Raw genomic sequence first — 13,796 nt, 5'->3', positions numbered from 1 at the left:
AATTTATTCCTGTGATGGCAAAACTGAATTTTCAGCAAACATTACTCCAGTCTTCAATGTTACATGATCCTTCAAATATGACGATTTGGTACTCAAGAATCATTTCTTATTGTTATCACCAATGTTAAAAACATTGTGCTGCTTTATATGTTTGTGAAAACCAATATATATACAGTAACGAAGTTACTCTTTTTAAATAATGTATTTGGATTACTTTTTGGATTAGTTTTAGATTACTTAAAAAAAAATCTAACTTGTTTTAAACGTACCCTTAATTTCATGCTATTCATATAAAAAAGCAAACAGAAGGAAAATATATTCAGTTTTTTGTGACCTTTCCAACGTGACCACGTAACGCATGAAGTCGAGCTAGTGCGAGATGAACATTTGTGGTTAAAAAGTAAATAAATTTGTCATTTTTTGGACAAGACCCTTATTCCTTGCTTGGGATCATATAGAGCCATGTAATGAAACTGCAATTTGAACCTTCAACACGTTGATCCCCATTAAAGTCCACTATATGGAGAAAAATCCTGGAATGTTTTCCTCAAAATTTAATTTGCGACTGAAGAAAGAAAGAAATGAACATCTTGGATGACATGGGGGTGAGGAAATTATCAGGGAATATTTATTCTGGAACTGAACTAATAAATAAATAATAAAATAAAATAAAATAAAATAAAATAAAATAAAATAAAATAAAATAAAATTTAGAAAATTTGCCCTGGAAACTGAAAACTGAAATGAAGTAGTACTAAAATTACTAAAACTAAACAATATTTAAATTTTAACAATATCATTTTGTTAGAATTTCATTTTATTTAAAGACTAAAAAACTAATACAAAACGACAAAATAAATAAAATAAAATAAAAAAAATAAAATTAAATAAAAGAATAAAATTTAAAAGAGACTCAATAAATTCTGAATGATTTACTGCCATTGTGTGAATATGTAATCATGTAATCCATAAAAAAGTAACTGTAATCTGATTATGAGCATTATAAAGTATAACATACTCTAATAACAAGTACTTGATTTTTGGAGTCTGATTACATAATCCAGATTACATGTAATCAGTTACTATCCAGCCCTGTTTACAAGAAGGTATTTATTTAACATGTATTTTAAAATGTACAGAAAGAAAGAAAGAAAGAAAGAAAGAAGGAAATTCACCGTTATTCTCTCGTCCTTGTCGTTCACTTTCACATTGTTTCTCTTCCAGGAGATAGTGGGTTCTGGGTGGCCTCGTGGAGGGATGCACTCCATCACTGCCGGCTCCCCTGCTGCCACCACCACATCACTGGGGGTTTGTCGAAAATCGTCCCGGAGAACTGCAGAAACAGGGAGAAAAGATGAAAATGATCAGCAACTGTGATTGGGGATCACTATGAAGACAATAGCTCTACAAACAGCTAGACTTTATTGTTCTATGCGGCTGCATTTTGGAATATTAGTTTATCGCTTTGCAATCATTTTGTTAGTTGGCTTTCCTGGTTTAATTTGTTTGCAATGTTGTCCTGTTCTCCCCCTGGTCTTAATTTGCTCACTGTCCATGTCGGCCTAATAAATAATGCATTGTTTCCTCTAACACATGACTATGAATAATTAAACCAGTTAGACACTGGCAAATTCGCCTTTTTTGTTACAGATACTGGCAAAAAATGTCACAAACAGTGTGTGCAATAACCACCAGCACAAATATCCTTCAATCGACCTTCCTGCACCTTTGGGGCTGATGATATCAGTTCCCCTCTCAATCTGGATTTCCATTTTATTGCCATTTATCAGATTCTTTAGTGCCGGCACTGCCAATACTTTAATCTGACCAGTGCTCTATCAACCTCTCCACATCATTCTGCAGCTGCACGTTTCCAATTGGTGTTTGTGGCCCAGAGCGAAAGGTCTACGTTCAGATAGAGCGTATGAAGTGGAAGGCTTTCGATATTGCGCTGGATCCGATCCAAAGTGAACCAAACGACGACTCTCTCACTCAGAACACAATATCCAGAGCTCAGACAGCAAATAAATCCACTGAAATAGGACCCTGTTTTAGTCTGCAAGCCATGAGAGAAGGAAATTTAAAAGTTCCCTTTATAGCCAGAGGGAACAGACTGAACTCGAACACTAAAACAGGCAGCAGACACTAAACAGTGCCTGAAGAAATTCTGCTCGCAAAATCATATTGTGTTTTTTTATATCTTCGTAAATCAGCAATTTCACCTTTCCTTTTTTTCCCATTCACTAATAATTGCTTGCTGCTTACGCACACAGAAATTTATAGAAGCCCATTTCTGAACAGAATATGAAATTAATTTTGAATATTTTTACAGTATTATCTCTCTCAATTCTGTATTTTTTCTTACAGGAAAAGTCATGATTCTGAGTTTATATCTCACAATTCAGACTTTTTCTTAAAATTGTGTTTGAATTGTGAGAAAAAGTTGCAATTACCTTTATTTTTTATCCTGTGGTGGAAGCAAGCTTCCATAAAAAATAGTTTTCTATCCTCATTCTTTATTAATGAATTATTGTAAATGAGGTGGACATGCCTTCAGTTGTTAATTAGCATAAAAAACACACACCTCACAACAAAGCAACAAAGCCTTTTTGTATGGAACATTTTCTGCAAAATCTATCCGAAAAGTTTTTATTACTCTGAAATAAGAAAGACTATTAAATTTGTAGTAGACATATAAAATAAAATAAAATAAAATAAAATAAAATAAAATAAAATAAAATAAAATAAAATAGCTGCTCTAGGGTCAGGCTACACAAGGTCCCAGCACTTTTTTTTAATAAACAGACTCAAATACTAGGATAAAATAAAATAAAAAAATAAAATAAAATACAACAAAAAAAAAATAAAATAAAATAAAAAAAAAAATAAAAATAAAATAAAATATAATAAAATAAAAAATAAAATAAAATACAACAAAATAAAATAAAATAAAAAATAAAAATAAAATAAAATATAATATAATAAAAAATAAAATAAAATAAAATAAAATAGCTGCTCTAGGGTCAGGCTACACAAGGTCTCAGCACTTTTTTAATAAACAGTCTCAAATGCTAGGATAAAATAAAATAAAATAAAATAAAATAAAATAAAATAAAATAAAACAAAATAAAATAGCTGCTCTAGGGTCAGGTTATACAAGGTCCCAATAATTATTATTATTATTATTATTATTTATTTATTTTTTTAAATAAACAGAATCAAATCCTGGGATGGATGGATGGATGGATGAATGAATGAATGAATAAAATAAAATAAAATAAAATAAAATAAAATAGCTGCTCTAGGGTCAGGTTATACAAGGTCCCAAGAATTAATTAATTAATTTTTTTTTTTTTTACATAAACAGATTCAAATACTGGGATGGATGGATGGATGGATGAATGAATAAAATAAAATAAAATAATAACAATAACAATAACAATAACAATGACAATTAACAATAATAACAATAACAATAACTGTTCTAGGGTCAGGCTATACAAGGTTTTTTTTTTTTTTTTTTTAATGAACAGACTCAAATAATGGGATGATGGATGGATGGATGGATGGATGGATGAAACTAAATGAAACGAAATAGCTGCTCTAGGGTCAGGCTATAAAAGGTCCCAGGTCAGCAGTATATTTCTCTCCTTTTCAGTAATTGTACTTTCCAAAACAAGAATCTCTATCCCCACCACCTAAATCACTCTCTTTTTGACAGTGTTTCTCCTATCGGCCTTCCTTTCTCATTCTGTCTTTTTCTCTTGACTGACCTGAACCTCTCCCAATTCTGTAATCCAACCGAACTGACAGAGGTCTGATAACAGTCCGAAGGCAGTCATTTTTCTCTCTTCCCATCCATCTTTTTCACAGTCTCTCTCAACTTGACCACTTCACATGTCTCCTCAAAATCACACAGAATCGAAAAAGTTTGAGGGCTGAGAGAACTTTTTGTGTCAGCTGAAACCGGTAGTGTTACATAAACTTTCCGAACACTTCCTAACATAAAGGCAGATTTCTGAAGCTGCAGAGGTTGCGCTTTATGCCATAATCTGCACATCAAGCCCTAACGATGATTAATAATTACAGAGAGATGATAGGGTAAAAATCCTTGCATATGAAAACAGTCCAAGTGGTGGTATCGACGATCCTTTCTAAAATTCTCAATTTTAGACAGCACTGGTACATTTAGCAGAGATCTAGTATGTAACACTTCAAGCCCATGTTGCATATAACACTTTCACAGTCCCAGTGTCCCTAAAATGATCCCATTCCACATTAGCATTTTAAGATAAACGCATATGGGTGTTATGAATACTCTCCTAAATGCAAGACATTAGTCTTATCTGCCAAAATCTGTCATTGTCATGCACATAATAGATCGACGGCACCACAGTCAAGGTTTGCGGCTTGGGGACACCGGATGTCCTTCAGCTCTGCGAGCGGTTAGTGAGAGTTTGATGCTATCTCAAGGTCCCTAATTCCTCTTGATGAGCAGAGGAAGCAGAGTGTTTCTGCAGTGGGTCCTCGAGATTAGAGTCACAAATCTTTAGAGGCGCTATGGATCGATGAAATGCAAGATTTATTATCGCCGAAACAGACTGAAAAGCCACGGATGGCCAAAAAAACAGCCTGACACCAGCTGGAATCAAATTTGTTTCTGGCTATTAATTATGGGCGAGAATTAATTGGCGCATAGGATGTGTTTACGTGGGCGTAAGTGAATCAGAGTGTACGCTTTCACTTTAGGATGGATAATGTACGGCCATTACGTCTAAATTACTGCGTTAATGTCGGTACAATGTCACCACGGCGGGGCGGGAGAGTTCGGTTTGATGAATGAAGCTCTCCGAGCGTGTGCTAGTGAATATATATTGTTGATGAATCCAAAGCAGGACAACAGAAAAGGGAGATATTAGCGTTAGCTATTGGGGCGCCCCTCTTTGCACCTCTAATGGATGTCTGTCAGCTGCTGCTGTTTTAATTTCCTTCCCTTCAAATGAACGCGATGGAGTGGCGTCAAGCTTGAATATACATTACACTTCATGAGGATGTCATGGTGACTGATGGCGGCATTGCCGCTTGACAAACACAAGTATAACTGGATGTCTACCAATGTTGCATTTTAAAATAGGAAAAACTCAAAGCCATTTGTGGCAATCACATTTTATTGTGCCATTTAGCTTTGCTTGCAAGTATGAATCTCATCAAGTTAGTGTTTTTGAAACATTTTGCATTTTTTCCAAAATAACTCAAGGTACTAACAATTTAAACAGTATTTTTGATTTCTTCTTAATAATTAACTTTTAACTATTTTTTCGAATCATCAGTCATCAAAGCTCTTTAAATATATGTCACAGACATGGGAGATTTACTTTAAAAGCTGATTACTCACTAAAATCATGCTTTCATGCCATTTTAACTCTTATTTTGACATAACAAAGTAGTTATAACTAAACGTGTTTATTGTTTACTTACTTTTTTAATTTAATGCCATTATATTGTTTATTCAGACTGATTTGCCAACGCAGAACGTGCACAAACAAATAAGGTGGGATTTATCGCATGAACTAATCACAGCCGGAAAAAACAGTCATTTACATTCATATCGCGATGGAGGGATTTCCTCCTCTCACGTGAATTTCCCCTATTTATTCTCAATTACTCCCCACCAAACTCACTGCATGCTTTAGGGGGTCTGTTAAAACTCATTGGGTTTAGGGGAGGCGAGAGAGACGTGGACTCCCGCTATAAATTTACCTGCTGGTTGGACTATGTTTCTTTAGAAACATGAGTGATTTACACTTTTTAATTATATTTAGTAATATAAGCATAGATTTTACTTTGTTTCTCATCCATCCAAGGAGGCACTGCTTCCCTTGCCTCCTCGGAGGAATACATATGTATACACACACACACAGTGCCTTGCGAAAGTATTCATACCCTTTCATTTTTTGTCATTTTTAATGTTTTAACTCCGTGTACCATAATGACAAAGCAAAAACAGAATTGTGACAACTTCATAAATTTGTTAATAATAAACAACAACAACACTAAAATATGTACATTGCATAAGTATTCATACCCTTAACTCAGTCCTTAGCTGAAGCACCTTTACAGCCTCAGGTCTTTTTGGGTATGTCACAACAAGATTTGCACATCAATATTTGGCAATTATCTGCCATTCTTCACCTCACTTCTTCACCTCTCAAGCTCTGTCAGCTTTCATTTTTTTGTTTAGCATTTGTTTCTTCAAAAATATTTGATTGGGCTCAAGGCAAGCCAAGACTCTGGCTGGTCTACTCAAGGACATTCACAGAGTTGTCTATAAGCCACTCTTGCTGTGTGCTTAGGGTCATTATCCTGTTGGAAAGTGAACCTTCTACCCAGTCTGAAGTTCTGAATGCTCTGAACTGGGTTTTCATTAAGGCTATCTCAATATTTTGGTGCACTGAGCTTTCCCTCTACTCTGACAAGTCCCTCAGTCCCTGCCTCTGAAAAACAGCCCCACAGCATGAGGCTGCTACCAGCACACTTTACTGTTGGGATGGTACTCTGCAGGTGATGAGCAGTGCTTGGTTTCCTTCAAACATGATGCTTGGAATTGAAGTTCATCAGACCAGAGATTCTTGTTTCTCACAAGATTCCAAGTGTGTTTTCATTGAGTAGAGGATTGAATCTTGCCACACCACCATAAAGCCTAGATTGGTGAAATGTTGCAGTGATGTTTGTCCTTCTGTAAGTTTCTCCCATCTGCACATACGATCATGGAGTTCAACTAGAGTGACCATCACCTTCTTGGTCACCATTCTAGCCAAGGTCCTTCTCCATCAACTGCTTAGTTTGGCCAGGAGGCCAGCTCTAGGAAGAGTGGTTGTTTCAAACTTCTTCTATTAAGGGTAACGAAGACTACATGCTGCTGTGAACCTTCAATGCAGCAGAATTTTTTCTGAACTCTCCCCCAGATGTATGGCTTGACGCAAGCCTGTGTCTAAACTCTACAGGCAAGTCTTGGATTTTGCTCTGATATGCATTTTAAGCTGTTAGACCTTTTATGAAGAAGCGTGTGCCTTTCCAAATCACACCCATTCAATTGAATTTGCCACAGGTTAACTTCATTTGAAGTGTAGTAACATCTACAAGCGATATGAATGCTTCTGAGCTAACTAAATACTTATGCAATGGAATCATTTAAGTTTTTTATTTTTAATAAATTTGCAAAGATGTTAAAAACTTGTTTTTTGCTTTGCCATTATGGTGTATGGAGCGTAGACTGATGTGAAAAAAAAGTAATTTAAAGCAATTTAACATAAGGCAGCAACATAAAATGTGAAAAAAAAAAAAGTATGAATACGTTCACAAGGCACTGTATATAATTCCGGTAAACAAGCCACGTCCTCTCATCTGCTTTATTAGATGGCAAAATCATCACTAATGTTTCAAAGCAACTTAGTAAAACATTTTAGTAAGCAGGGAGCTGAACGTTAGTCGAATCTATTTGAGCAAGTTTGAATCCCTGGCCCTACCTGCAGCTTTAATTAACCCCCGTGAACCGGTCCCGAAACGCACTGTATGTGAGCTTTCAACTAATTAATTTCCACACACACGCACTCACATGAATATAAACAGCATTGAAGAGGAGAGTCCTGTGGGCTTATGGAAATCTAATGTTGCCCTGTCAAGCCAACAACAATTCTAGATCCCCTGAGAAACGCGCCCTCGGATCTGAGGGAAAATTAAGTTCTCGTGAACTTTCCCATTGTAGAAAACAAGCAAACTTATTAGCTGCGAAGCCAATAAAAAGTGAGTATCATCTTCTCCTGTTCCTATCTTGACAATCACAACCTTAAGATAAAGTACAAATGACTCTAACAGGTGGGAAAGGGTATAATTTCAAACTAGTCTTAGACCATATCTGACCAAGTGAGCTTTTATAAACCCTGATTAGACTGCCAATTACACATAAACCCCAGGGATGAAGGATTAGGACAATGACCTTCGACCTCTTACGTTGGCCTCGGGGGGAACCCCCCTCTCCTTCTCCTTCTCTCCATCTTTCTATCTCCTCTGAAAACAAAGTCGGTGTAATCCTACCCGTGAGCGCTGCAGTCCACTTCAATTACCTCCCTTGGCTGCCACTATAGCTGCATTCTGTGGGGCATGGCTAATGAATCCCCCGACTCGCAACCTTTTCCCCTCTCAAAAATCAATTCTTCATCCCCGTTCCTTCATTAATTTTAAAGTCGGATCTCTGACATTGTAAGGTATCCCTTAAACCCAGCAGCATACGACTCTGCTGGGGGCTTGCACTCAATGCAGCTGTCTATACAGTAATGAGTCTGTTTGTTTGAGTCACTAAGCGGCAGGTGAAAGGCTTTACGAAATCAATTCAAAAGCGGGGACTGGTTTGTTTGAGGTCTTTTTCACCATTACAACCATTTTGGATTGCTGAAATGTGCAATCCAATATGACCACAGGTTGTTTTTATGTTTTTCCAAGACCTTTTTCTGCTTCAACAAAGCTGAAGTTTAGACTAAACGCTCGAACGCATCCACTTAGCAATCATTCACACCTAATGAAACACTTTAGCGTCAAGCGTGATCAGGCACTCAAAAGCACGTTACTTTGTTGCCGGAGAGCTCGCGTGTTTTACGAGCCCTCATGAATAAAATCTAATATTCAAATGTACAGGAGAAATGACAAACGGCTCTCTCTCAGTGATGAAAGGTTTACGTTCGCGGAGCGCTTTCGGCATTTGAGTCGGTCATCTGTCAATCTGTCCTCTCCGCATGAAGCGATCTGTCATGAGCTCAGACATACACATATAGACAAGCGCATGCCGAAGACAGCTTCATCGAAGCAGACATGGGCTGTAATCGTTGCGAGGCATTAATCTTATTAAATTCGGGTCAGGAAATCACGAACCGTGTCAATATCAGTTTTACAAGCTCTAATCTGTGTGCTTCAATATTAAAAATCTGCACCGCTCCTTCCAAGGTGAATTTGATTTAGGCATGCACATGTGCCCAGTGAAGCATCGTACATGTTTATGATTTCATACTATTTAATTACTCCCACTCCATTCACTTAAAATTCAGGTTGTGTGTGCTTAGCATGTGTAATCAGGTGAACAGGTGGTAGCTGACTGGCAGGCTATTGATTTATCTGATTGATGAGGTATAATGCTAATCATTATCTGCGTGTGTGGACATATGGAGAGCTTTAGGCCTGTCCGCTGGACCCTAAACCCTCTCATCTTCTTTAAATGGCCACATTTGTCCTCCAGCCCCCTGGATGACCACTTATCCACAACAGACCACCCCTGACCACCCCAGACCAGGGCAGACCTGAGGCAGGAAAAGGGAAAAAAACTCCACTCAGACAGACACCCACCACTAAAAAAAAAGCCCTAAGGAACTCTCGGTTTTTGAAAGAAGTCTTTTATTCTCACCAGGCTGCTTTTTTTTTTTTTTTTTATCAAAAACACTGTAAAAGAGTAATATTCAGAAATATGCTCTTCAAAATAAAGGCTCCAAATGGTTGTTTTTGCATTGATGCCATAGAAGGACCATTTTTTGGTTCCCCAAAGAAGCTTTCAGTGAACAGTTCTTAAAAGAAGCATTTTGAAGAACATTCTAAAAATCTAAAGAAGCTTTTTCCATTATAAACAACCTTTTCTACATTAGAAAGGTTCCATGGATGGTTCTTTATGGAACCATCGATGCTAATAAAGAACCTTTATTTATTTTTTATTTTTAAAGTTATATTTTTGGTCTTTTTGTTACTTTACTATTGAGAGGACAGTGGAGAGATGACAGGAATGTATTGGGTAGAGAGAGGGGAGCGGGATCGGCACAGGACTTTGAGACCCGGGTTGCTGTGAGCACAGTTGCGTTGTATTTGTTGGCGCACTAACCACAAGGCCACTGGCGCCAACAAGAACCTTTATTTTTAAGAGTGTATTTTTCTGATATCTTGATTTGGTGCTCAAGAAACATTTCTTAATATCATCAATGTTGAAAACAGTTGTGCTAAACTTTGTGGAAACTATCTTTTTTTTAGGATTCTTTGGCAAGTAGACAAAAAAAAAAAAAACATTTATTTAAAACAGAAATATGTGACCCTTAAGTCGCTGGGGTATATTTGTAGAACTAGCCAAAAACACACTGAATGGGTCAAAATTATTGATTTTTATTTTATGCCAAAAATCATTAGGAAATTAAGTAAAGATCATGTTCCATAAAGATATTTTGTAAATTTCCTACTGTAAATGTATCAAAACCTAATTTCTGATTAGTAATATGCATTGTTATGAACTTCATTTGGACAACATTAAAGGCAATTTTCTCAATATTTTGATTTTTTGCACCCTCAGATTCCAGATATTCAAATAGTTGTATCTCGGCTGAATATTTTCTTATCATAACAAACCATACATCGATGGAAAGCTTATTTACTCAGCTTTCTGATGATGTATTAATCTCAATTTTGAAAAATATAGACTGGTTTTGTGGTCCAGGAAATCCTAGAATCAGTATGAATTCATTTTTAATGTCACATTTAGGGCTGTCAAACGATTAATCGTGATTAATCACATCCAAAACATTCTTTCTTAAATATATACATGCATGTATGGGTGTATTTATACATACATAATAAATTTACTAAGTAAATTTACTTAAATTTACTTAAATTTACTTAACTCACATATATTATGTAAACGCACATTTTTATTTTGGATGCGATTAATCGCATTAATTGTTTCACAGCCCTAGGCACACTAGATAGATGTAATATAATCCATAACAAATAAAAAAATTAATTTGTCTATTATTTAATCTTACTGACTCCAAACTTTTGATTTGTAGTGTATACAGTCACACCAAAAATTATTCAGACACCAGATATAATTTTTGATAATTTTTTTTTACTAGAGGGTACACTATAGTTCATTTATGTAAGTGAGGATAGCAAAATAAAGTAAACTGTGACATATTACACCCAAAATTCTTTATGCAGTGGACTACAAGTAAAATTTTGGAAACCTGCTTAGACACTTTGACCAGACTGTTTTGCTTAAGTGTTTTTTCTTTAATTACTTTAAATGTGACCTTTTTACACCACAGACTGAACAAAATTAAGCATTGCTTGATAAATGGTCAACAAAGTATTGACAGATGTGTAAATACTCTCATACTAACTGTTGTCTGAATTTTTGGTTGATTGTAATCCATTACATATCTTTCAATCAAAGTTATCTGACATTATCAAGATGATTTTGTTCTGACACAGTTTAACTTTAAGTTCTTGTCAAATTGTATTACCATTTTCTAAACTATAGCGAATAAACCATAATGTGAGAAATCTTGAAGGTGTCTGAATACATTTTGATTTGACTGTACATAGATTGCATAAATATAGATAGATGAAGAGTTTAAAATGCATTTTATAATTCAGAGATATAACAGTGTGGACAGACTCTTTTCAAAAGGAACACGTAAACATATTCATTAAAATATGTCTTGGGAAAAAGATGGGTTCTCATGGGCAACCAGGTACTGGCTGAAAATATTATAGTGAGATATATAAGCGGTTTCTCTCAAGCTGTCCAAGTGTATGAGTGATTTCTTTCCGTTCTCTGTAGTGATTTGTGGCCGTCACTAAGAGCTCCCTTGTGGAGTCAACACAATTACAGCAGCTTTGAGAAAGAGTACTTCTCTAGAATACACCTGTCTATGGCCCACATGAAAGGACATCTCAATATCTTCCTCCAAATCTCTGGATAGATGCGGCTAAGCCTCTGCCCTGCAGTCAGTTATGGTGGGAAACAATATATCAGACTGGCCCACAACTGCAAGCAAAAGTACCTGAAGACTTGTGACATTTTGAGGAATTTAAACTCTAATCTTCTCTGCCATCAATGACACTTCAGAGGATAAGAGGATCTAGATCAGGTTTCATATCTTCTGGCTATAAGATGCCACGGCAGCTTGGATTTCAGAGGTCTTCTACAGTCACGTTAGCATCAGCATGGCCCGGTGCCGAACACATCTGTTGCGGTCGATGGACCCACGGGCTGGACCGGCTCCCGACAGAAGCTGGGAGGGGGTGGTGGGACAGGAGCGAAGAGGGGTGGAGAGGTAACAGGGGAGTTGGGGGGTTGGATCTGACGCTCGAGGCACGTGCAGCTTGGACATCTGTCCCTCTCTTCTACCCCCACCAGCTAACATCCCCTCCACCACACACAAATACACACTATAGTGTGCGTGCACACACACACACAGATCTGCTGCCTTCGACGTTTCATCATCCCAAACCCCGATAGGATCAAAGAGGCCTCTCCAGACATAATGAGCCCGGTGCGAGCTCAGGGCAGAAGCCCAGACTGATATTGCCTTGGGGACAGTGGGAAATCAACGCTGCTTGTACGCCATACTCACTTTTTTCAGTCTTATTCGGCTTTTGTTTGCGGTGGCATTAGCATGTGCGTGTTTGTCATCATCTCGACGTTCATTCAGATGCTGTCTCTGCTGTTTAGCCATCACCTGAGTCCTGTTAGAACACAACAGCTGGGATCTCTCGCTTTCTCCGTCTCTTTCTTTCACAGCTGATTGATGAAAAGCATCTGGATGCACTGATGTGGTGACTATGCACGGAAAATAATTTCCTCCTGTGCGAGGAACGCTCTGACCCACCAGGCTGACGTTAATATTCAGGCACCGTCACAGCTTAAGGGCTAAAAGTATATTAAACAGGACAAACAATCCAAGTGAAAAGGCTTAAAGCTAAATTACCAATTTTGTGCGCTTCCACAGATCAGCCCAAAAAGATGAATGATTTTTTACTATTTTGATTTAAACAGAAAAAATGGATGTAATGCTAAACACAAATAAGCAGTTAAAAAACAGTCAACATTTTCTAAATAAAACAACATTTGCTGTAAACAAACAACTTAATAAATATAATTAAGCAAAAAATAAATAAATAAATATATAATAAATAATTAAATAAAATTGCTATATTTGCTACAATGATTAATTAAATAAAAATTGCAATATTTGCACTATAAGTTATAAGTAAGTAGAATTATACAATATATTCTACTATTCAAGGCAATATATATATATATATATATATACATATATATATATACATACATACATACATACACGCTAATCATCTATACATATAAAGATTTCTGTATTTCTATAGATTCTAGTAAAATAGTAGTAAAATAAAATAAAATAAAATTAGATAAAACAAAACAAATTGGAAAATTTGCCCTGGAAAATAATTTATAATAATAATAATCATTTATTTAGAAATAGTGAGGTACTAAATTTACTATTAATACTAACTAAAACTAAATGTAAAGCTAAATATAAATATCTAAAAATATAAATTTATTAAAATTGTATTTTATTTAAAGACTTTTAGATAATAAAAACTAAATAAAAATTAAAATAATAAAAACAACAAAAAAAAAATAAATGTATTAGATAAAACAAAACAAATTGGAAATTTTAAATATATATATATATATATATATATATATATAATTTTATTAAAATTACATTTTATTTAAAGACTTTTAAAAAACAAATAAAAACAACTGAATAAAAAATAAAATAATACAATTAAATTAAATTAAATTAAATTAAATTAAATTAAACAAAATTCGCCCTGGAAACTGAAATAAATTTTGGTAATTTTAGTACTTTAGTACAACTGCAATATGTGCTACAAACCATATAAAAACAAGTAAATAACTATAATATTATTTAAAATATCTCCTC

At 35.5% G+C, this 13,796-nt stretch overlaps 1 protein-coding gene across 7 annotated transcripts in view; it reads right to left on the bottom strand.

The window, feature by feature from the left end:
• The window catches only part of robo3 (roundabout, axon guidance receptor, homolog 3 (Drosophila)), a 207,182-nt gene that overhangs the window by 47,788 nt on the left and 145,598 nt on the right, over positions 1-13,796 (bottom strand). For all 7 annotated transcript variants that reach the window (XM_051121300.1, XM_051121294.1, XM_051121297.1 and 4 more), the window contains one exon: positions 1,176-1,333. In XM_051121300.1, coding sequence (XP_050977257.1) covers positions 1,176-1,333 — 158 coding nt within the window. The remainder of the gene's footprint in view (positions 1-1,175; positions 1,334-13,796) is intronic.

The sequence above is a fragment of the Labeo rohita genome, chromosome 10 (assembly GCF_022985175.1).
Source record: "Labeo rohita strain BAU-BD-2019 chromosome 10, IGBB_LRoh.1.0, whole genome shotgun sequence".
NCBI lineage: Eukaryota > Metazoa > Chordata > Actinopteri > Cypriniformes > Cyprinidae > Labeo > Labeo rohita.
Note: the sequence above shows the minus strand (reverse complement) of the source record. Positions and strands in the feature narration are given on the sequence as shown.